Genomic DNA, 25,345 nt, shown 5'->3' with positions numbered 1-25,345 from the left:
CTATTTTTTTTAAAGATTTTATTTGTTTGAGGGAGAGAGTGCGCACCAGTGGGGGAGGGGCAGAGGGAGAGGCAGATTCCCTGCTGAGCAGGGATCTGATGTGGGGCTTGATCCCAGGATCCTGAGATTATGACCTGAGCTGAAGGCAGATGCTTAGCTGACTGAGCCACCCAGGTGCCCCCAAATTGGTACTTTTTAATAAAAATGACTTGAGCAAAAAGCTGTCAGAGAAATTTGAGACCCATTAAAATAAAGTTTACTGGGGGGAAAATATTCATTTATTTTTTTCAGTGGTGAAAAAGTGGGTTTTTAATTTTTTCAACTTTAGGACATTAAAATAAGAATAATTATCAAATTACTATGTCCCTTGATTTTATACAGAAGAAATGTAAAGTTGCATTACTATCTTTAAAGATGTTTTGGGGGGCAGGGGGGGTGAGGAGCCTGATTGGTCCTGTTCAATGTAAAAAGGACACTGCGTTTTCTGGCCTGAGTTGCACTCATGCAGTTGGCCTAGAGAGATATAATGCTGGATTTCTCTTTTTTGATTTTGGTTTCCCAAAGGAGTGTGACCACTTGGTTTTAACAGTTCTAGTGAGGGTGCCTGGGTGGCTCAGTCGGTGAAGCATCTGCCTTCGGCTCACGTCATGATCCCAGGGTCCTGGGATCGAGAGCCCCACCTTGGGCTACCTGCTCAGCGGGGAGTCTGCTTCTCTCTCTCCCTCTGCCCCTCCCCCTTGCTCCTGTTCTCTCTCTCTCAGTTAAATAAATAAAAATCTTAAAAAAAAATTCTAGTTAAAAAAGATCCCCTCATGTTGTTAGATTATCTATTTATCAGATTTAAGCCGAAAAGATTGTGTGACAAAGAGATGCTTTTGGAAACTCAGAAGAGGTTAGACAGAGCCTGAGTGTCAGGTGTGTGTTTGCCTGAGTTCTCCAGGTACTGACCTCCTGCCAGTTTCTGCCAGCCAGGCGGCATCCTCCTTATTTGGGATGTTCTTGTCCTAGAGTAACTTTCTTCTGGTGGAATATTTATTTATGCTTTTGTTCTTTTCTACCAATAGGGCATCTAGACCAGAGGAGCTGAACACTCCTGAGGTTGGATAATGTTGTGGCATATTGAGTCAGATGCGGAAGCTTGGATATAGGTCCGAGCAAGACGCCAGTCCTTCAATAATTACATTCAAGGGATGGAATGAGGGAGGTGTGTTTTTAAATTGAAAGAGTGGGTCTTAGTGAGTTGAACTTGGCTTGCATGTGATTTTTCATTAAATATCCTACTCTCCAAATCATTAAAGGTGGTTTTTTTAGGAATAATTAGGAAGCAACCCAAAGCAGTAGACAGAGAATTAGCATATGGTCGCCGTTATATTTGGTCTCTTTCGTTCACTCGGTGACTCGATGCCTTTCTCTGTCTCCTGAGTGCCTTTTGCCCTTGTTCCATTTCTTGTACAGTGTGTACCTCTGAGGCATTCAGCATATTCTGCCTCGCTCTGTTGGTGTTTCTGGATGTCATACTATCTCTTTGGTTAGGTTGTTCACTCGCTTCGTCTGAGCAGGAGACCCGCCTGAGGCTTTGTGGCTTTTGTAAGAGCTCAGATGTTGGCTGAACGATTGTTTGGTTTTTTGTGAGAAATACCTTTTTTTTCCTTTGTTATTCACATACTCTGTCAAATTCCCAGGTGGCCCGGTAGTGATCATCTTGCTTTGTCCTGTGTCCCAGCTTCCCTCCTCCACGCCGCAAATGTCCCTCTGGTGTTTCCATGGTGTTTGTATTACTGGTCTTTCCCTTGAATGGGCCCTTCATTTTGACCACTGAAGCAAAGGAGAATTCTTGCCTTATTATGGCTCAGTTTTAGAGTTACTGGAATTTGAGCATGACCTAGTTGTTTGGATTGAATTAGTCATTGTTTTTAATTTCACAAAGGTTATTAAATATCTTTTTTAGTTTAGCTTTATTAACATTGATGCCTCTTGGCTTTTATTTTGTGAACAGCCCTCTTTGAACTCTCGCGGGCTTTGTTTCATATAAAAATCAAAACCTTAATCATGCAGTGGGAGAAAGAAATACCATGCATAATAGAATTCAAAGACTTGAAAGGCCTTTGGAGTATTTAAATTATTTTAAGTATTAGGTGCCTCTTCTTTAAACTCTAGAATCTCAAGCCCATCTCTGTACAAGTAGTTTAGCATTATCCTCAGAGAAAGTATTTCTTATTTGTTAGCAGATGTTTTATGTCATGCTCTGCTGCCTGCTCATCTACTCCCCAGTAAACCTCACTTGTTTCTGTTCTTAATCATTTACTTCATTTTACCACCTAAAATGTTGTTTGAGGGATTAAGTGAGAAGATGTGTTGAGGAAAAGTTGTTTTCTGCGTCTCTGAAGAAGAGAGGGGGGTAGGGCTTCTGCTCTATAATACAGGAGAGGGGGTGCAGGCTGGTATTGTTGTGAACATTTCTGGTTGCTTTCTCCCTTCACCCATTAACTTGCTTCTCTCCATGGGAGCCTGTTTTGATTAAGGACCTGGTCATCCAACCATTAGGGTGCTTTTCACAAAAAAAAAAAAAAAAAAAGCCGGGGTAGGTGCTGACCTCCTCTCTTGCCCTCCCTTGGCTCCTGCATCTTTACACTCCTGTGCCCTGGGGTGGAGAGTTGCTTTGTGGTTCTAGACCCCGGGTAGGGTCTGCTGGTGGCTGGCCCAGCCGGCTTTCCGCTGTCCCTGGTTCAGCCCCTCGGATGGCAAAACCAGTGGCTGGGTGGCTGTCAGGCTGACATTCCTCTGGGGGCTGGCTACCTTCACTTTAGTAGCTTGGGAGGACGAGGCCCCATTTTGGCCTGCATTCCCCAGTTCTGCTCTAGCATTAAAGAAGCTGCCCTCTGATCCCCGATTGGCTTCTCAGGTCTGCACAGCCCGTAGAACCCAGAGTGATCGGCAGGCGTGCCAGACAGCTCCAGAACACGTATGATGACATTTTCCGCAGACTCTTTCCCATGTAAGGTATGGCCATATGACTCTGTGGTTACATCCTTTCCTCCGAGTTCTGATGTTCCCTGTGATGGCCCAGCACTCCTGGACAGTGCCCGGCGCAGGGCTGAGAAGATTGAAGTGGGGGCGGGGGGGTTCCGTAGAGATTGGTTATTTTTAAAGAACTCAAGAAATTCTAGTGTTTCTTAATTGATTCCTTGGCAAAGTGCTTTGTTTGGGTTGTTTATGATGTTCTTTACCTTCAAGCATAAACGTATATGATTTCCCCGTGTGATTTTTCTGGTGCCTTTATTCCCGCTTCCTATATACAGACATCTTGGAGCTCGGACAGAAATGGCAGAAGGGTGGGCAAAGGAGGGGCTCCCTGGGAAGTCGAGATGAATGAAGTGCAGGAGCTGGGTTCAGAAAGCCCTCCCCACCCCATCTCACATTTGCTCTCCTCGAGTCAGTCAGTGAGCTCTGCCACCGCCCCCTGGGCCCCCCCTACTGTTCCATAGCCTGCTCCTTCTAACTCATCCCCAACCCTCCCTTGACTTTGTCCCCTAGATGGGCAGAGTGTAGGTGGGGAGAGTGCAGGTGTGGTGGTGGGGGTCCAGGGAAGAGGTTTTCCATGGTTTGTACCAGCTGTTCGCCTTCTTCCGCGTGCTGTTGCTTCCCGGAAGCTCTGCACGGAGTTGGGGTTGCGGGTTGGAGTTCCCGGGAGCCTGGAAGAGTCGCGGGCTGTCCCGAATGCAGATGTGTTCCCGTGTGCGCGCTGGGCAACGGATGGATGACAGCTCGCAAGCACCAGGGCCAGCAGGCCTGACTTATTTGTAGAGAGGGAGAGGAACGCTTCGTAGTTATTTTTATTTTTGGCACTGGAAGCTTGAAAACATTTTCTCCCTTTTCCTTTCTCAACATAATCTCTTAGCTGACAATTCTGGTGCTTGGTTTCTTAAAGAGTAAATTAGTGAAAAACTGGCAGCAGACCTTTTTTCCTCTTTAGCCTTGTAATTTGCAGAAGGCAAAGAACACGAACGGAGAAGGAAAGTGGGGGGGGGGGGCAACGAGCAGGCCGGAGGTCGTGGGGCACTGCGGGGCACTGGCCGTGGCTTCCAGAGGGCATTGGGAGCCCGGAGGCTGTTTCACTCCCTTCAGGAAGGAACTTCTTGCTCTAGACCGCAGCCCCGGGCACCCGGGCTGTTCCGCCTCTTTCCGTAACTCTTGCAGCTCTGTGCACAAGGGCACTTGGGAGAAGCGCAAGGAGGAGAAAGCTGGGGTTGTTCAGACTGCTCTTCGGAGGTTCCTGTTTCGTGTGGGTCTTTCTGTCTTGTGACAGAGTGGAGTGGCTTCGTGCCCCTTCTTTCTCCTCCTCTACCGCCGCCTCCTTTTTTTTTTCCTTAATCAAAATCCATATAACATGAAATTAATCTTTTTATCATCTATTTATTTATTATTATTTTTAAAAATATTTTTTTTATTTATTTGCTAGAGAGAGAGAGGTAGACCCAGCATAAGCAGGGGAACAGCAGAGGGAGAGGGAGAAGCAGACTCCCCGCTGAGCAGGGAGCCCGACGTGGGACTAGATCCAAGGACCCTGGGATCATGACCTGAGCTGAAGGCAGATGCTTAACTGACTGAGCCACCCAGCGCCCCTAAGTAAACAATTCCATGGAATTTAGTGCATTCACATTGTCGTGGCCCTCACACCTTAAGTCAAGTGCTTCTGGAGGCAAGGAGCAGGGGAGGCTGGTGGCTTCCTTTCTGGGGCAAATGGACTGGAAAATTCTCTCACCAGGCTCTTTGTAGCAACTTTCCTTCTGAGGCGAGACTTGAGAAGAGTAGGGCTTTTTTTTTACGCTGGGCCTTGAGATGCCTTGTTGATGAACATCTTTTATTTTTTTATTTATTTTAAAGATTTTATTTATTTATTAACAGAGGCACACCGAGAGAGGGAACAGAAGCAGGGGGAGTGGGAGAGGGAGAAGCAGGCTTCCTGCTGAGCAGGGAGCCCAGTGCGGGGCTCAATCCCAGGACCCTGAGATCATGACCCGAGCCGAAGGCAGACGCCTAATGACTGAGCCACCCAGTCACCCCGATGAACATTTTTTAATATGGCTGCAGAAAGAATCCTTTTACTTGGTGTTGATGAGAGGATAGAAAGTAGCTCATGGGCCTCTGGTCTTTTCTGTGGCATTTGTGATTTAATGGAGGGCTGACAGTAAAGAATACGTAGAAGAGAAGCACATATAAGTATTGTGTAATCACTTGTCGTCTTCCGTGCAGTGCTGTTTTTTTTTCTTAAGATTTTATTTGTTTGAGAGAGAGCATGAGTCGGGGGGGAAGGGCCGAGGGCGAGGGGGAAGCCGACTCGCTGCTGAGCAGGAAGCCTGATGCGGGGCTCTATCCCAGATCCTGGGAACATGACTGAGCTGAAGGCAGGTGCTTAACCAACTGAGCCACCCAGGCGCGCCCCACAATGCTGTTTTTCTACAGAAATTTTGGGTAGAGCTCTGAAATGATTGGCAAGACCATAGGCAGGAGAGTCAAGGGGATGGACTTGCATTGAAGCAAAATTAGGTTATTACCAGATTAGACAGACAAGTGTACCATAAGTTTATTAGCCGGATTCTGTCATTAATCACTTGAATGCCTGCTGTATACAGAAGTCTGTACTGAACTAGGAGTTGGAGGAGAATAAAATAAAATAAACATATGGCCTAGGGAGCTGAGTTGGGATTTTGGTTGATTTAATTTTTGATTCTTGTATATATGGAATTTGACTACATACGGAGAAATTCATTTGCAGGTTTGACTAATTACTGAAAAAGAAAACCTGGCTTTTGATTTTTCCTGGAAAAAAAAAATGTGATTGTACTGAGAAAAGTCAGCTACCGCTTTGAATTTGCTTGACATAGAGAAATAGGTGGAAAGTGATGCCCAAGCCATTCTCTTCTGTTGATTTTCAGTTTGGATCATTTGCAAGAAATCTCAGGCAGATCTTGGAGAGAGATCTTGAAGAAAATGCATTGTAGGTGAGGCTTTCTAAACACTTTGAAAACAAATCTGCTTTTCTGAGTGCGTTCTGTTCAGGAGCCTTCACATTTCTCAGAACCATTTATGGATTTGCTTCCTTTTGAGAGGGATTGAAGTGATCAGTCATTTCTGACACCAAAGATTTTTATGAACACTGCCTCCAAAGACGGTACAGATTAAATAGGATACTGTTATAATAAAAATATATGGCGGCTACTTACAGGTTTCTTTGTTGAAGGCAGCTTTGTGGAGGTGGCTTTCTGTTCTCAGCATGTTAAATGTTGAGAGAATTAAAGAGTTAATTTTCTTAGATCCTCCCACCCTGAAAATGAAGTGTTTGTATTAGTACTGCGCTACAGTAGTCATGAAACAAGCCTCTTTTTTTTTACTTACTTTCTTTTTTTTTTCCTTCCTTTTTTTGAAAAGAAGGTTTTTTAAAAAAAAGTATTGGAGGGAGAAAATAATAAAATCAGAAAAAAATGATATTTTCCCAGGGACTGTTGTTTGACTTAGCAACTTTTTTGTTGTTTCAGTAAGATTTTTATTTTTCATGCCATAAAGGCTGTTATTGTACTAATCATCACGCCAGGCTTTCTGAGGGTGTCAGCTTGGGAAGACTGTGGGAGTCAGGGACACTGTTGCGTTCCCACCATGGTGGAGAGACAGTGTGCTAAGTGCTTCTTATGGAGGATCTCGTTTAATCCCGCCAGCAGCTTGGGGGGTAGATATTATCATTGTCCTCATGTGCAGGTGGAGAAATTGAGCTTTAGAAAGTTACGGGACTGCCCCCAGAGTGACAGTGCCCTGGGATATCAGCCCTGCCCCTCTGCTTCTACCCACTGTCCTGCTCTGCCCCTCAGGGCTAGGCTGCCCACTGCTTCCTGCACGTACCACCTCTCCTCTTCGCTCCTCTTTGCTCCACGTCCATTCTGCAGCACTGAGTGCTGGGCCTGTGGGGTCTGCTAATGCATGGGACCTGCCCACGTGGAGATCAGCGGGGTCACAGTCAGGTGCTGGGGAGAAATGGAGTCTCAGAGAGGTTCCTGGAAGGACCACAATGCAGCTGAGCATTAAAGGGTGATTTCCAGTTAACCGCATGAAGGAAGTGGGGAGGGTATTTCAAATTAGAATGGGATTTAAAAAGTCAGGGGTTGGAGGCTGATACATATGGTTCAGTGTTCCATGCCTGGGGGTGGGCGTGTGCATGGAAGCATTTAGCAATCGTATGAAGGAAGAGGCTTCTTCATTCAAGTTACACTTAGGAACTGATACAAGTTTGCCAGGGACCGCCGCCGGCCCATACCCTAGAGTTGGAAGCATCATCCTAGCCCGTTCCTGTTCCATCAGACAGTGCTGTGTTGAGACCATGGAAGAGATTTATGACTGGGAGAATGGGAGGGCAGTTTCCAGTGTTTTGCTCAGACTTACAATCAAGTTGTTGCCGGGCCGACAGAACACCTGACCTGTAGATCCTGGTCTGAGCCTGCAGCTGGCCACTTTCTCCAGTTCTGAGAATGGGGAGAAAAGGAGAGTTGGTTATTCTAACAGCCAGATGGCTGCATGCCTCCGTAATCCCTGGGAATGTATCCGAGAACATCGATTTTCCTTCCTCTAAATCTTACCATAACAGATCTTGCAATAGAGGCCAGTTTGGCCCTGACACAATTAGCATTTGATTGTGGACTAAATTTCAGCGTCTTATCTTTGTGCTTTTTTGTGACACCACTGACTGAAAATACTATGTTTTTTGTTTTTTGTTTTTTAATTTTGCAGTAATGGAATATCATATTTCATGCATCTCATTTGTTTGGACATCACTTCCCACACTCTGACAGAGTTTCTCAGGTTGTTAGTTGTAGCATTCTACTTTGTCTTTCCTTGCCTCTTACTTGATCAAAATATACTGTTACATTTTCCTTGAAATCCTAGGAAGCGCAAGATATTTTAAATGTTTACTTTGTATTTTGTTTGTATTTACTTTCTATTTTGAGTTGAAACACTTGGAATTTCGTGTGGCATTTTATTTTATTTTTTTTAAAGATTTTATTTATTTATTTGCTAGAGAGAGAGAGCATAGGCGAGGGAGAGTGAGTGAGAGCACAAGCAGGGGGAGCGGCAGGCAGAGGGAGAAGCAGGCTCCCTGCTGAGCAAGGAGCCCGATGCGGGACTCAATCCCAGGACCCTGGGATCATGACCTGAGCTGAAGGCAGCTGCTTAACAACTGAGCCACCCAGGCGCCCCTCATGTGGCATTTTAAAAGCATTATAGTAGGGTGGTTAGATGCAGGGACTCTTGAGTGGAGGGCTGGGTTGGATTCCCCATTCCCCCTGCTTGGTTAGCGGTGTGATGGGGCATCATAATAGTTTCCATGTCATAGGGTGGTCCCGAGGCTCGGGTTCATACGTGTAAACTGCTTAGAACAATGCTTGAGGTATTGCAGGAGCTCAGTAGATGTTAGCTGCCGCAGCTCTTAACTATAGTTATTCCAGAAAGCACAAGTCTAAACGTATATTTGAAAATCTGATAAGCTTATGGATAAAACCCCTCTTATTTTTGTGGAAGGAGTGTAAGTACAGTGTGATTCCTAGTCATAAATACCCGATGCTCTTTTGAAAGTGCCTTTTTCCCCTTTATTAAAACACACACAAATTTAAAGGGTAAAAGGAAAAAAATTACTCATGACTGATGTCTAATGTTATTACTTAACACAAGTTACTCTTTTTTTTTTTCAGTTTTTTCCCCCTTAATCTTAAATTTATTAAAACAGGTAGGTAGGGACAATCCCATTGAATAAATAATTTAAATAGTTTTTTTTTTTAAGATTTATTTATTTGACAGAGAAAGAGAATGCAAGTAGGGAAGTGGCAGGCAGAGGGGAGAGGGAGAAGCAGGCTCCCCATGGAGCAGGGAGCCCGATGCAGGGTTCGATCCCAGGGCTCTGGGATCATGACCTGAGCTGAAGGCAGCCGCTTAACTGACTGAGCCACCCAGGCGTCACTAAATAGTTTTTTTTTTAACCTAAGTAAGCTATCATGAATATGGTTTCATGTTATTGTTATCTACACAGCAATTATAAATGCTTGCATAACAATACATCAAGGGGATTTTTACCTTTATTTAACCATTGGACTCTTAAGTTGTTTTGAGTTTTTTGTTGTTATGTATAATTCTCTGACGGTGGTATTTCTTCACAAAAGCTCTTTCTTATTTGGGCAGTAATCCCCAAAGTGGAATCATTGAGTCAAAGGCAAGGAATGTCTAAGGTCCACTACATGTCTCCACCGCTTTCCATGACGGGTCACAATTCATATTCGTACCTGCTGAGGACACCAGATTGATTTCACTGTACTTCCTCACTATTGGGTATCATCTCAAAAAATGCACTAACATTTGATGGAAAACAATATCCCACTGATGGTTAAAACTTTCAATTAATGAAACGTGTTTTCCTCTATGAATGTTGCCTAATTTTGTTGTTTCTTTTGTGAATTGCTTAATAATATCTTTTGGCATCATCTTTGCGGTACTTTTCTTTTTCTGTTTTTAATCACAGTGACTTCTTATTTCTTGCAACCACAGACTTCAGTTTATACTAACTCTCTGCCAGTGTTCAAGATAATAACCTTTTGTCTCTTGCACATAAGGTGTTTATTTTCTAGTGTACTTCCCCTTTCAGGGTTAAAAGACGTTTGATGTTTTGATGTTTTAAATTTTATCCAATACAACATGTTGATCATTTCCTCATGATCAAATGAAATACCATTATTATTTTTCTAAATACAGAGAAGTAACCGAAGGACTCACAGGGAACCATAATCTCTCCACCCATACAACCTCTACCGATAACAAAAAACTAGTATCTGTATGTGGATGGTATGTTCAAAAGCAAAATCCCATCTCTCATAACCCCTCACCCTGGTTTTCTTTCTCCTCTATAAAATGTTTCTTGTGATTTCTTTCAAGGAAAAGAAAGCATATATTTGCATATATTTTAAACTGAAAGAGATAATGCTACACTCATTGTTTTGCACCTTGCATTTGGCCACTTAAAAAAATAAACTTTGGAGATGCTCTCATATGAGTCGTTACAGATGTATGTCTGTATATCAATTCTATTCTACCAGTGGCTGCCCTGTTTGGTTGGTCGTATACTGAAAAACCTTTGATTCTCTCAAGGTTGTTTTATAAATTTTACACTAAGTAAATTCTCCCAGTTTCCAGAATTTTGAGAAATACTCAATTTTTTAAGAAAGATTTATTTATTTGAGAGAGAGCAGGGGAGGGGCAGAGGGAGAAGGAGAAAGAGAATCCTCAAGCAGACTCCCCACTGAGCTCAGAGCCCAATGCAGGGCTCGATCCCAGGACTTTGAGATCACGACCTGAGCTGAAACCATGAGTCCAACGCTCAACTGACCGAGACCCTCAGCTGCCCCGAGAGATACTCAATTTTATTTCCTTCAGGGTTAGTAATCCAGGTTTGTGCTTAGAACACTGTTGAGATGCAATTAGAAAAAGACAAATATCTGAGTCAAAATGGTGGGACTTGCAAAGGGGCCTGGGAGTTATAAAAATTTAACTTTGTGATTTAAAATAAGGATAATCTTTTAAATTGGCTTTGTGATGCCTACTGGAATAGGCAGTCAGCAGGATTATGCATTTCACAGCCTAATTCATCCGTTTTATTATTTTTTTAAGATTTTATTTTTTAAGTAATCTCTCCATGTAACACGGGGCTCGAACTTACAACTGCAAGATCAAGAGTCACGTGCTCTACCAACTGGGCCAGCCAGGTGCCCCTAATTCATCCATTTTAATGTGATGTCATGTTGAGACAGCAATACTGACAAACCTTCCATGTCCACAAATAAATATGCCACGGATCAAAGTAAGGTATTGGCAACAAGAATAATGCTGTGTCCATGTGAGGAATTTAAAAAAATGGATTATGAACTGTATCTCATTAATCCAAAACATTGCTTCTCCTTTTACCCCAATTGTCACCTAAAGAAAAGTCTGCCTGTGCCAGTGGGACAATTTTCATTTCTGTCCTGTCACCTCATCCTAGAGTTCTGTAACGTATTTTCTAGACCTCAGCTTGGTTGTTATGCACAGGAGATTTTCCTGGATGTTTTATTCTGGTTACCAGTAGGGGTTCAGAATTTAAGAGATAATCTGAACTGTTTGCTCTTCAGGGTGTGTAATGAATAAAGAATGGGTCCAGCCCAGCATACTTAAATGTTTGACCTGTAAAAACAGTAAAGAATTCAATCCTTTTAGAGTTGCTTTTGTGTTTATTATTATTTTTTAAAGATTTATTTATTTATGTTAGGGGGGAGGGGCAGAGGGAGAAAGAATCTCCAGCAGGTTCCCCACTGAGCACAGAACTGGATGAGGGGCTTAATCTCAGGACCCTGAGATCATGACCTGAGCTGAAGTCAAGAGTCAGAGGCTTAACCGACTGAGCCATCCAGGCACCTGGTGTGTTTAAGAGGTACTTAATTGTATATTTTGTTTAATGCTAACAGAATCTCCATTTTCTTTTTTCTTTTTTTTTTTTAAAGATTTTATTTATTTATTTGAGAGAGAGAGAATGAGAGATAGAGAGCACGAGAGGGAAGAGGGTCAGAGGGAGAAGCAGACTCCCCGCTGAGCAGGGAGCCCGATGCGGGACTCGATCCCAGGACTCCAGGATCATGACCTGAGCCGAAGGCAGTCGCTTAACCAACTGAGCCACCCAGGCGCCCCAGAATCTCCATTTTCTTAGAGAAAGATTTTTTAACAGGGCTCCTTGAAAGGTTTGGTCTTTAAAATTTTCCATCCCACATTAAAGGTCCAAATCAATGCAGGCAGTATGAGGGAAAGAGTATGCCACATTTTCTGAACATGTTATTAAATATATATATTCATTGGGATGCTCCTGATTTACCTTGGCTGCACATTGGCCTGGCATTGCTGTGGTACTTTTCATTAGCGGGGCTTGTTGCTCATGAATTGCATAGGGAAGAACTGAAAAGAGAGATACGAATTTTCCAGAAGATCACTCCAATGCTTAAACAGCTCACTGGTCTGCTGAGAGCTGGGCTATTTTGTGCCCAGGCCACAGTAACAACAAATGGGATGCAGAGCCCTTGTAGGATGCATCTGTCCCTGTTGCTGATATTGCTCACCCCCAGCTGGCTGGTGAGTGGCCCAACCCTCTCCAGATTAGGGCAGGTGTTCTTTTGAGTTTATTTCTTTTATTAAGCCTCTTCGACTATGTATGATTTTTCCCTTCCTCAAGAAAAACATAGGCATGCCCTCTGGTTACTATGTAACATAATGTGCATTCTCTCTGATTACTACATTGTTTCCATCTCTTTTTCCTTGGCATAGAGAAAAGGAAAATTCACTTGTTTTCTGCTTGGTCATTTCAGGAATTTGCCTTGGAGGCTGTGGGGCCAGGCTTTACTGCAGGCCGACAGAGCTTATCACATCTGTTAACCTCTCAGCTACTTCTTGAAAACTGTTCATGCCTCTGAGCCTTGTCTGTGTGACTTGGTGCAGCATTACAAGCTTACCCAAATAGCAGGGAGGACTGTAGCTTGTTGATGACCAGAGCTATTAAAATTCTCTCACCGAGCCAAATGAACAAACAAATAAAACAACCAGGTGACTGTTGCCAGTCTAGATGCACTGCTGGATACCTGGCCCCAGGTAGTCCACTGCAGATTGGAATACTCAGGCTATCCCTATTCACAGTCTGTAAACCTTCTGATTTATTGTGCCCTTTGTGATTTGAGCCACGTTTATTCATGGGGGGATTTCCATTGAAATCAGAGCCCACTGTAAACTAGGGGCAAGAATCAGGAATTAGAATGGCGCACATTGTTCTTTGTTAGAAAAGAATCTTGGTTCTGCGATTGTAGACAAATATTTGCTTTTGAAGAATCTGGTGGTGTGCCGATGGCTTTGTTCACATCCAGAAAACACATGCTCTCTGGCCTTGCAAGGAGGCAGGCACATGCATCACGCAGATGATATTATAATGCTTGGAATCTCGGTGCTTGCTACTTAAAGTATGAATAGCTCCTCACCTCTTCCCCCCTCCCCCCGCAACGCAGCTTGTTTCCGTAGTGGGACAGGTCTTTACCCCAAGGAGTCTATGTAGTGTCCTCTGGAGGGTGACATAGGACAAGTGTCCCATTAACTCTAGCTAGAGATGAATACTGCCATGAAGCTTTCTTGCATTATGCTAAGGCAACATCAGAGAGAGAGAGAGAGAGAGAGACCTCATATCTTTTATCTTTCAAAGCCAGTGGATTAAGGAGTAAAGAAGCCTGCACCTCTGGGGAGCTGCCCTGAGCTTCAGTTTCTTCATGGGTACATGAGGAGAAATCATTCTAACCTTTCCTGAGCACTTGTTCCTGCGCTCACAGCCTCCTTAGATGTCATGAGGATTAAATGAATTAATGGATGCCAACTATCCAGAGAAGTTTTTTTACCATACAGTAAGTGCTTAATACATGTTGGCTCATGATCCCTGTTTCTGGGTGAGGAACACTGAGGTGTAGGTTGGCTGAGTAACTTAGCCAGGTGTACGCAGTAGGTGCCAGGGCCCAGGCTCCCCTCCTCCAGAGCATATGCCCTCTGTCACCACCCTGAACTGCCTTTCAGGAAGATGCTAGCTTTCCACCTGTCAAATGTGGGTGGTTGGTTGAATGGAACATGGAATAATGTGTGGGAAAAGCATGAGCGTTCAACCCTATGGTGCTGGCCCAGAAACATGAGCTGGCCATCTGCAATGGTGAGGCATCGAGCAGGTGATGGGGAGTCCGAGGTGAAGAAGGCCCTGATCCCAGGAAGCTGCAGTCCAGGTGGGCAAAGCAAGCAGTGAACGTACAATGTAGGTTCTGTGTGGTAAGGGCCGAGATGAACACATCTCCTGGGGCCAGGAGGGGGCTGAGGAGGGGACCCGTCAGGAGCCAGGTGGGTGGGGTTGGATGCCTGAGGACTGGTCTCCAGCTGAGCAGAGGTGGTGCTAGGGCACTTTCTGCCAACCACCAGGTCCACGGAGGTGTCCTAGAGTCGGGGTGGGGGGAAGAAGGTGGGACAGATTATTGGGGGTCAGTTCTTTCACTGCGTAGTGCACATGCCTGTCTACCTGATTAGCTAAGATTCTTGGCAGAATTCTTGGCAGCTCAATATAAAGCTAAAATATATTTTTTAATATTTTATTTATTTGACAGGGAGAGAGAGAACACAAGCAGGGGGAGTGGGAGAGGGAGAAGCAGGCTTCCTGCGGAGCTGGGAGCCCGATGCGGGGCTCGATTTCAAGACCCTGAGATCATGACCTGAGCCGAAGGCAGACGCTTAACCAACTGAGCCACCCAGGCGCCCCTAAAGCTAAAATATTTTGATTTATTTGATTATTCCCCTCTCCTCCCCCCAGGGTGAGAGGGAAATATTGAAGGGCCAAATGGGGAAGGGTCACAGCCCCCTTTTGTAAGACCGCTCCGGGTAGCATGGAAATGGGCTTGAATGGAGTAAGAACGCAGTCAGTGGGAGGGGGTGCTCTGAGGTAAATCCCACAGTAAGTGAGGCAGGTCTTGGGGAGCCTCGGGAACTGTCCAGGATGTTAATGAGGTTGAGTCCTAGGCCTCTCTGCCTGGCCCTGAGGGCTCAGGTATGTCAGGTAACCTTCCTGGGCTTGTGTTTCCTATCTGTGAGGTATATAGCATTTCCCTTTGATTTGGGTGAATGGGTTGGGATGAACTGGAACCACGCTGATGTGTTTGTGAAACAGAGAGCTGAAGTGATTTGAGAAGATGAATTTCAACAGGACTGATACGTGTTGCTTGCTGACTTAATTGGTTTATTAGGGTTGTTTACCCACCCTCCTGTGTTGGATACCAAGTGAATCCTAGAAGAATTTATAGTCTTTGGTTCTTAAGTAATGGCATTTTCAGAAAAAATAAAGTTCCCCATTTGTTGATGAATTTGGAAGAGTCTTGTAGAAATAAGAGACTTTATAAATAGCTAGTAACCTTTCACCACTTTAAAATATTGAGAGGACAAATGATGCTGATGGCAGCTTGCTTTGCATCATGAATTATGTATGCAGCATGCCCTGGAGTTCCTTATGGCCGCGCATAACGAATCATCTTTTGTTCTAGCTTATTTTCAGTGGTGGTGCTTGCAAAAGAGGAGGTCAAAGCAAACGCATTAGGGAGATCTGTTTGGTGCAGGCTGATTGCCTTTTGCCATCCTCTTCTCTTAGTTGCTTTTGTTTGTGCTTTGTTTATTCTTCCTGGGGCCGGGTCTGTAGTAGGGTGGGATGTGGGGAGAGTGGGAGGAGAAGCCCCCCGCTGCTGACAGCTGTAGGTCGGGCTAAAGGCCTCAGAGCATGGCGCAGGCACACCTCTACCTGCGCTTCTAAAGTGGTTGCCCTCTTGCCCCCCCTTCTTCCTCCTCGCTGTGTCCCCTTTAAATTCATCAGGGCAGTGAGTTCCACCAAGATCTTTATGCTCTGTGTAAGAGCAGGTTGGGCCCTAACTACTTTTGAACCTAATAATAAATAAAATAAAATGGAACAAATTATTAAGAACACGCCCATGATCTGTTCTCCCACTAATTTTCTGCAGACTCTTGTGATTAGAGAGGATTAAACACCATGAAACACAGCAGAGAATTAGATTGTGCCTTTTCTCCCCCCTCCCCCTCCCCTAGCAAAGATTTCTTCAGGATCGGAGAAAGATATCAAAGGTACTGTTTAAATCTCACACATGAAGTGCTGATGACTAAAAGCAGAAGCCCGTTTTAACATTGCTTGTTTTAGTCCTTCATAACTTCTTTCTGTAGGGAAAGCGGCTCTCTACTTTATGAGGGTGGAACCTCTCGGACACAGGTGTCACACCTGGCTCACCTGGAATTAGAAAGGGCCTACCTACCCTTGTATTTCACTGTGGGTTGGTGAGCTGTCTCCTCTTCCCTAAGATGATCACTCGTGGGGATGATCCGAGGCAAAGGTCTGAATCATTGGGAGTGGCTCCACATCAAAGCAAGCCTGAGGCCTGTGGTCACCTTGTGAAGTTCACGTCTACTGAGGGCTGGTTCCGATGTATTAGTCAGTTCCAATTTACTGTCAGTTGAAAAAGGTTGAGGCTGGTCATCTCCATGGTTAATTATGGTTTTAGCTCATACTAAATTAAAAGAAAATCTTTCCAAGAAAAATCATTTTTTAAAAAAGATTTTATTTATTTGTTTGACAGAGAGAGAGAGAGAGAGAGTGTGTGTACACACACACACACACACACACACACACATATATGAGTGGTGGGGGGAGGGGGAGCAGGCAGAGGGAGAGGGAGAAGAAGCATGCTCCCCTCTGAGCAGGGAGCCCAATGTGGGGCTTGATCCCAGGAACCCAGGATCATGACCCAAGCTGAAGGCAGACACTTAACCGACTGAGCCACCCAGGCGCCCCTCCAAGAAAAATCATTTAACCTCTTCGTCCACATTATTAACCAAAAGCTACAACACCGTGCTCATGCAATATAGAGAAATGACATAACATCTAGAGTTAACATAGAGGTAGGCATTTGTCAGGATATTTGTTCACTTCACCCCACATTCACTCAGCAGAGATTCACTGTGGCCTTCCAGCAACGTAGGGGCACTGGGAAGATCTGGCAGGAATCCCAATAAGAGACGTCCTTCAGGACCTTGGTCTGGAAAGGGAGATGAGGCTTGTGTACAACTAACTGCAGTAGATCAGGGAGTGAATCTAGACAAAGTGCCATGGGAATCCAGAGGAGAAAGAGACTCCTTCCAGCTGAGTGGGTCATGGAGAAACTAGAATTCCACTTAGGGGAGAGAAAGGTATGCTGTGAATAAGGAAGTTGTCAATGGTCTTTTTTTCTTCTAGAGAGAACATCAGATCCCTGGGCTTCACTTCATAATTTTTGAATGACTGTTAGCTCATTCTCATGTAATCATAGTTGGCATTGCTTTTAAAATCCTGGGGTTAAACTAATAATAAAAGAGGAGAAACATTGGTTTTCTAAACATTTTTTTCTATGTGATACATGTAAGGTACGTATGTACCTCCTTTTATTTTTATGACATTTTAGGAATCTCTGGGGTTTTGTTTGTTTTTTGCTATCTTAGGAACAGCTAAAGGCATACTTTCAGTAGTGTGAGATTAATTTTTAATTTGTGCCTTAAAAATGTAACAAAGCTTATATGGTGAAGACTTCAGGGGGTCTATCTACATTATTAACCATTGTGATTTTAATAAAACCATAGCCTTTGTTTAATTGCATTTGCTGCTAGTACTGGCTTTTAGAGTTCCATCCATCTGCTTTATTATCTTGTTTCCTTCAATCTGAAGTCCTGTTTTGTTTCCCCTTCTCTGTTATACTAATGTATCTTAGCAATATAGGACATAGTGTGACTATATGATGTGTAGCTTAACTGTATGCTAAGAAGAGTCCTCTCTCCCCTTTGGCTTGGTGTCACCTTCTAAATTTTTAGTTATTTGCAAATGATGGGATTATAGTTTTAAAATTGTCTGGTGTCAGATAAATACCTCCCCATTCTCTACAGAAGGCTAATTACGCAAGTAAATTATTATCAAATTTCATATCATGATTTTATTTTAGGCTTCCCCGAGGTAGTTGCTTAAGTAGGGTAGTTCACAAGACCAGAGAGATCCAAGTAGTAACATGAGCATTTTCCATCATGTTCAGGCAGTTCTGTTTTCTGCAGAAAACAAATGAAGCAGTTACTATGTGTGAGACCATGTAGGAGATTGGAGAAGAGAATCAGTGGCCCCTTTGTATCACCGATCCTTCTTACCAGCTCTGAGAGTGATCTCTACTAGGTAACCATACATAGATTCCTTTCTAAATCTCCATTTAAACATCGGAGTTTTATCTTCTGCAAAAACAGTGTTCAGTTAGGGAGAGCACTTGGGGCAGGTAAAGTGGCTAGGTAAGCGCAGGTAAGTGCAGGTAAAGAGGCTGGTACTCAGTGGGTAAGCTTTCCCAAAATTGTCCAGCCAAGTCCCAAGAGAACCAGCCTTGGAGTCTCTTTGTCATCACCTCCTTTTGAGATTGGTTTGGTGCTTTTGTGCGCCTGCATTATCAGGAGAGCATCCTGAGCAAAGCGAGCGAGGAACGGTGTAGATGGAGGACCTCTAGTCTGTCGTAGGAAGCACTCCTGTCTTAGTTGTTCTGTCTTCCCAAGTGAAGTAATAGGACACCCAACTGCTTTATACACGCCAGGCTTCTGACCTTTCTGGACTCTGGAAATTACATGCTTCTGAGATACTGAATGTCCAATTTGGGACCAAAAAGTAGTGGGGCTAAGGGGCTGTATGGTTTAATATTGGCAGATCGATTTTTATAACAATTACTAGCAATTCCAGAGAAGTTCTAGGCTGCTTACTCCGAGTAGCCTAAGATTTGACAGTTGAATGCTACAAAATTGTACTCATCAGCCACGTTCTGAAATGAAGAGAAGTCATCCAGAGAGGAATTAATGTCGTGTCTTGTGCTGTTTTTCAGTGTGACACCCCCCCGCCCCGCCAACCGCACAGGGTTTTCCTGGGCTGGCTCTGGTGAGTTAGTATGCCGCCTGAGCCTGAGTTTGGGTAACTCATAATCTCCCTCTCTGTCTCCCTACCCGTCATTAACCAATATACCCAGGAGCTTTCCAGCATTTGCCTTTTGAGTTTTGTTAAACAAATGATGTTAGGTCTTTATGAGGAAACAGCCTCTAATCTTCTAATTTTGAGGGTGAAACTTTTTTTTTTTTTAACCTTAGGTGGAACCCTCATTGATGAGTTTGGAAACTAGATATCCTTTTTTAGTAGCTAATCTGTGATTGATACATAAGCCAAAAGAAATCTCAAGTAATCTTTAGGATGAGAAAATTTCAGTGCTATGTTATGTAACTTTATATCTCACTTCCTACTTTTCTCTTTCTTTTCCTCCTTTCCTTCATTGTGTCTGTCTTCCTGCCCGTCTTTCTTCTTTTAAGCAGTACCTAGAGCACATAGGTGAATTTAAAGGTAAAATGACTGCCAAGTGACTCCAGATCCTATGAGTTTTATCCTGGGATGCAGCTGGGAAAATTCATTTTACATGATAAAGAAAATAAATTTTGAAACCATCTGGTAGAGAGCTGGTATAAATCACAGGAAAGGAATAGCTAATTTCATGCTTATTGTGGTTCTTATGAGATAATGTAAATATATATTTGAGTATTTTAGGAAGAAGAGATTTGAAAGTGATTTACCAGACCAGTTATTTGAATGGTTCTGCATTTTGACCTGCCCAAAACGCATCAAAGTTAACATGAGAGTATTTAGGGTATGAATTTGGCCCAAGGAACATTAAATATATTTTCACTTTGCAGTTTTTAATATGAAGACATTGTATCTACCAGTGGGGGAGGGGAGCAGAGGTGGCGGAGTGGGGTCAGGGCCATTTTGTTGCACAATTCCATTGCATCAGTGGAAACCGTGCACCTGGAGTTGGGCAGTGAACACTCCTCAGGGCCATTAGCAGCAGGCTCATTGGGAATACAAATGGAAGGACTGTTCATTGATTTACTCATCTGTAGTTATGGCTGGTTAAAAGTAAAGTCTAAATTCACACTGAACCAGGTCACAGTCCACATTTAGGGCCAGCACCCAGGGAAATGAGTCTCTGAGACAGGCCAAAGGTGTAGGAATCAGATGATCAAGATAGAGGTTAGGAACTTTTTGGTAATGTGGTCTGTCAAAATCTAAGGAGTAGAAACCAAGAGTCCAGGAGCTCATGGTTGGTGGAGCAAGGAAAGAGCTTCAGCAATAACAGTATAGGTGAAGCCCATTCTTGGTAAGGTCAACTGGGTAGGAATTCATTATGCCCCATCTAAGTAGGAAGTAGATGAAGGGCTTTGAAGTCCCACTGATATGAATGGAAGGAGCCACTGTTAATTTAAAGAAACAGGGGTGGTGGTGATAATGGGAAGAGCAGTAGCATCAGTTAGAGGTCTTAGGATATGTCCATTGGGAGTGAACTGTCCTAGGGGAAATCAGTCACAAGTTATTAAATTATTTAAAAATAGGTGTTTTAAGTTGAAGGACTTATACTACCTGATTTAAATACTTCCTTTGAAGCTAGTAATCAAGTCAGTGTGGTATTCGTGTAAGGACAGACAAATCGATGCAACACAGTAGACCGACGTATATGGTTAATTGATTTTTGATTGGCAAAAGTACAAAGAGAGGGAAGGGTAATATTTTCGACAAATGGTGCTGAAACAATTAGACATTTATATTCATAAAAATGAACCTTGACCCATACCTCACACCATATACGCAAATTAACTTGAAATAAATCATGGATCTAAATGTAAGGGCCAAAACTATAAAATCTTACAAGGAAAACATAGGAGAAACTCTTTGTAACTTTTGGATAGGCTAAAATTTTTTTTTTAGCACAAAAACTATATAAGAAAAATTTTGATGTATCAGACTTAAAATGAAAGACTTTTGGTCTTCAGAAGAACTGTTAAGAAAATGAAGAGGCAATCCATAGTTCAGGAGAAAATATTTGCAAAACATATATCTGATTCAAAACAAAACTCTTACAACTCAATAACAGTAATAAAATCCAGTAGAAAACTGGGCAAAGGATTTGAATAGATACTCTCCCAAATAGGATATATGAATGGCAAATAAGCAGATTAAAAGATAGCAATATTATTAGTCATTAGGGAAATAAAATTAAAACCACTAGGAGATACCGCTATATACCCCCCTAGAATGGCTGAGATTAAAAAGACGGACTATACCAAGTGTTGGTGAGGATGTGTAATAGGTCAGGCTCTCCTGTACTGCTGTTGGGAAGGCAAAATGGTATAATCACTTTGTGAAACTGTGGTTGTTTCTTAAAAAACTATTTACCCATACAATACAGCAGTTACATACCTGTGTATTCACTCTAAGGGAAATGAAAACCTATGTTTAAAAAAAGATTTAGGGGCTCCTGGGTGGCTCAGTCCTTAAGCATCTGCCTTTGGCTCAGGTCATGATCCCGGGATCCTGGGATCGAGCCCTGCATCAGGCTCCCTGCTCAACGGGAAGCCTGCTTCTCCCTCTTCCACTCCCCCTGCTTGTGTTCACTCTCTCGCTGTGTCTCTCTCCGTCAAATAAATAAATAAAATCTTTAAAAAAAAATTAAAAAATTTAAAAAAGATTTATATGCAAATGTTCACAACAGCTTTTTTTCATTAGGGCCCAATACTGGAAACAGCTTGTTTGGTGAGTGAATAAACAAATTGTGGGGTATTACTTAGCAATAAAAGGAAATGGAACTACTAGTAAAACAATGTAGATGAATCTCAAAAGCTTTGTGCTAAGTGAAGGGAGCCAAACACAAAAGATCACATACTGGGGGTGCGTGGCTGGCTCAGTCAGTTATGCGTCTAACGCTTGGTTTCAGCTGGGGTCATGATCTCAGGGTCATGGGGTAGGGCTCCATGCTCAGCAGGGAGTTTGCTTGAGATTCTCTCTCTCCCTCTGCAACCCCCCCCCCCCCGTCATGTGTGCACTCTCTGTCAAATAAATAAAATCTTAAAAAAGAAAAGCATATATTGTATGAGTCCGTTTATAGGAAATTGTAGAAAAGGCAGAATGCTACACTGACAGGAAGCTAGTGGTGTGGGGAGGGGATGTGCTACAAGGGAACCTTTGTTGGGTGATAGAAATATTCCACACCATGATTGTGGTAATCACAAGAGTGGATACATTTGTCAAAACACATCAAATTCTACACTTAAAAATCAATGAATTTTATTTTATGGAAATTAGACCTCATTAAAGCTTTAACTTAAAAAAGTAAGTTCTGATTAAAATGATTTCCTTAGATCTCCAGAAACAACACTCTTTTTTCACATGAACGCAGTTATATGCCTTGTGATCATATCCTTTATATGTGAATATTTTGGTAAGTGAAACATGTTACTGAAGATATATCCAGATTTTCTACCTTAACTTGTGTGGTTGATTATACTTTATTGGGTTAAACCACAAGAAATTTTTGATATCTAGTGTTTTTGACCTACAAAAAAGCAGCAATTTCTTACGGTTCAACTAATAGGAAACATTTTGTTTCCTTTCTGATTCATTAGAAAGACTTTTGGCAATGGCTACAGCTTAAGACTATGTTGCAGTGGTTAAATTCCAAGGGTTTTGTAAGACAAGCCTCAGTTTTTCATTCTAAGTTATGCATTTTTATTTTACCTCATTGTGCTTTAATTCAGTTCAGTAGAAACTTTATATATCTCTGCCACTTTGAGGGCTTTGACCTCGGAATTACAGTGGGTGGATATACAGATGAATTTGTTGCTCCTGCCCAAAGGAATTTAGGTGAAGAAATTAAAAGTCAGGTGTGGACTTTGTTATAGTCACAGACAAGAGACTAAAATACAGTTCTTGGTTGTCATTGTCTCCGCTGTAGCAATTATAAAAAGGTATTTGGGTTTTCTTACTGAAGAAATAAGGGGTTGTGAACTTGTATACATAAACATATATACATATGAACATGAAGAAAAAAATGGAAACAAGACCAGCAATTCGGTTTGCTTGAAAACTAGAGCATTCTTTCACGAGCAAGCTTCCCTTAACCGTTTTCAAGAGGAATCGGTATAGTTTGCCCTTCCTTAGTGGATGACCTCCTACTGACTCATTAGTTATTGGTTGAATGTATTGAGCCATTGTCTTAAGTGAGATGATGAGTGCTTAAGGAGATTTGCTTCTGGGTGTCTTCGTAGTCTTTCATTTGGAGTGCAGAAGATGTTGGACAAGTGGCTGTCACTTCATTCTATGACTAAACTTCATTGTTTGCTAAGATGGTGACAGGGGCCACACTCAGCATCCATGAAGAACCCTGGGAAACTCCAAAAGACATATTCTAGAGAACTCGATACAACAGTGACCAGTGTCTGGTCACCTCGATGCCCTGTTTTCTTAGGTTTCTAAGTGGAGACCCATTCAAGCAAAATGGAAGAGAAGAGCGGAATGTATGCTTTATGTTTCCTAACTATGGTATGTTTTCTCGTCTTTCTAATAATTGAGTGCAGAGGACAGGGAGAGCAGGTGGTTCTTCTTCTTATGTGGAATGGAGTTATCCTAGCAACTGAGATGAGATTGTTGACACCTAGCACATAGGCTGTTGTTTTTGGACATCTGCCACAGAAGAGAGTGTACCCAAGAAACGATGTTATGGAAGTGGGATGGGTTTCCATGTTTTGTTCTGTGCTCTCTTTATGGAATCTCAGGTCTGTGTGTGGTGTGTGTGTGTGTGTTCCCTCTGACAATAGCCTTTTGATCAAGGATTTGCAGCTACGAGAAGGGGCAGGCATATCCAAATGAAGTACTTCAGTGGTTTTTTTGGTGGTATTGTGGAACAGGAGAAGAGAGTACAGGCTTTGGAGCCAGCCAAATATGGTTTCAAATCCTGCATCCTCCATGTAAGGTGTTTTAATTCTGAGCAAGTTATTTAATTTTAAGCTGCCATTTTCCTTATCTGAAAAAATGGGATTAATATCAGATGTCACTTAAAATTATTGAAAAATAGACACCAAGTGCTAATATTCTTTTTATTTTTTTTAAGATTTATTTATCTGAGAGAGAGAGGGGGAGAGAGAGTGCTTGAGCAGGGGGATGGATGGAGGGAGAGGGAGAGAGAGAGTCCTAAGCAGACTCCATGCTGAGCACGGAGCTGCACCCTGGGCTCAATCTCAAAACCCTGAGATCATGACCTGAGCTGAAACCAAGAGTTGTCTACACAACCAACTGTACCACCCAAGTACCTCATTAAATATTCTTTTTAAAATGATCATACGGTAAAATTAACTCTTCTGGGTATACAGTTCTATGCATTGTAACTCATGTATAGATTCATAAAATCACCACCACTGGCAAGATACAGAAAAATTCCATTACTCCCCAGAAAACTTCTCCTGCTACCCTTTTATAATCATGCCCTCCCTCTGTCCCAAAGGCTTCTTCTTGAAAAGGGCCTTGGGGTACAAATTATGCTTAATTTATATTTTATATCACCCCAAATTTAGGAAAATCTTTAGCTTATGATAAAAAAAAGACATCTATATGTTAGGAATTACTTTTCTAGCCTGTGGCAGGAGCGTGGGGGGGGTGCGATACGGAATTTTTTCTTTTTTTTTCTTCTCCCTTTCCTCCTTTCTCAGGATAGTATCACTTACATATTCTTGCGCGTTAGAGGCCCCAGAATGCAGAAAGTCTAATTCTAAAACTACTTCCTTTGCTTTGAGAGATTCTTTCTAATGTAATCATACACTGACATGAAATTTAACAAAACTGTGTTTTGTTCCACATTTCACATCAGTCCCTACCAAATTTATAAAATATGTACTTTGTGTATAAAATCCCTCCATCTTTGGAGGTAATTCTTTGAAAACGGATATCTGCCCTTAGGTTATCTGCATTCTAACTAAGCTTGCTGTCTGTTATGGCTTAAATTGTGACACCCCCCCCCCCCCCCGCCAAGATATGTTGACGTTAACCCCCAGTACCTCAGAATGTGGAGGTACTGGAGATAGGGTCATTACAGAGGGAAATCAGTCAAAATGAGAACGTTATGGTCGGTCCTAATCACTGTGACTCGTGTCCTTAGAAACGGGGGCGATGTAGACTCAGACACGTGCACAGGGAGAACGCTGAGTGGATACGAAGGTGGGTATCAGTCAGGGTGGGGCAGCAGAAGCCAGGGCACACCTGGGATTGCCAGCAACCACCAGAAGCTTGAGGGGACCTGGGTCAGCCCTCAGAGTTGGGACCACCCTGCCAGCAGCTAGGTGTCAGCCTTCCAGCCCCCAGAAATGAGACGATACATTTGTGTTGTGTTGTGTTGTGTAAGCCACCCAGTTTGTGGTATTTTGTATGGCCGCCTTGGGAAACTAACACACTGTCTTTAATGAAAATGATGTTTAAAAATGACAGTGTGTTGGAAGAAGGGGCAGCTGGTGTTTGATGAGTTTGGAGCCCCGGTGCTGATGACTTCTCTGTCTATGACCTGTGGATGGTTCTCGCTGCTGATACCACCGTGTGTAGAACTCATCACTTCTTTTATTCCTACCCCCCCTTTTTTTAAGTGGCTTTAATCATTACTGTCACCATCTCCTCCCTTCCTTCTTTCTCACCTCATCTCCCTCCCTCCCTTTCTCCTCCGGATTCTCCTTTCTCTCCCATGTGGGCCGCATCTGCTTCCTCCCCAGAGCCTGCTCCCTTCCTCCCACTTTGCTTTGCTCACACGTATCTCATCACTCATGG

At 43.0% G+C, this 25,345-nt stretch overlaps 1 protein-coding gene across 4 annotated transcripts in view; it reads left to right on the top strand.

The window, feature by feature from the left end:
- Positions 1-25,345, top strand: part of MFHAS1 (multifunctional ROCO family signaling regulator 1) — a 99,205-nt gene that overhangs the window by 6,309 nt on the left and 67,551 nt on the right. The window contains exon 2 of one of the 4 annotated variants that reach the window (XM_028087600.2): positions 2,903-3,020. The exons of the other annotated variants lie outside the window; for them this stretch is intronic. Within the exon in view, the coding sequence (XP_027943401.1) occupies positions 2,903-2,919 (17 nt within the window). The 3' untranslated portion in view covers positions 2,920-3,020. Of the gene's footprint in view, positions 1-2,902; positions 3,021-25,345 lie in introns of those variants that run through there. 4 annotated transcript variants of the gene reach the window in all.

The sequence above is a fragment of the Eumetopias jubatus genome, unplaced genomic scaffold (genome assembly GCF_037043125.1).
Source record: "Eumetopias jubatus isolate StellerSeaLion01/CBP00866 unplaced genomic scaffold, mEumJub1_p1.0 scaffold_2, whole genome shotgun sequence".
Taxonomy (NCBI): domain Eukaryota; kingdom Metazoa; phylum Chordata; class Mammalia; order Carnivora; family Otariidae; genus Eumetopias; species Eumetopias jubatus.
The sequence above is the reverse complement of the archived record's forward strand: the minus strand, read 5'-3'. Positions and strand labels throughout refer to the sequence as shown.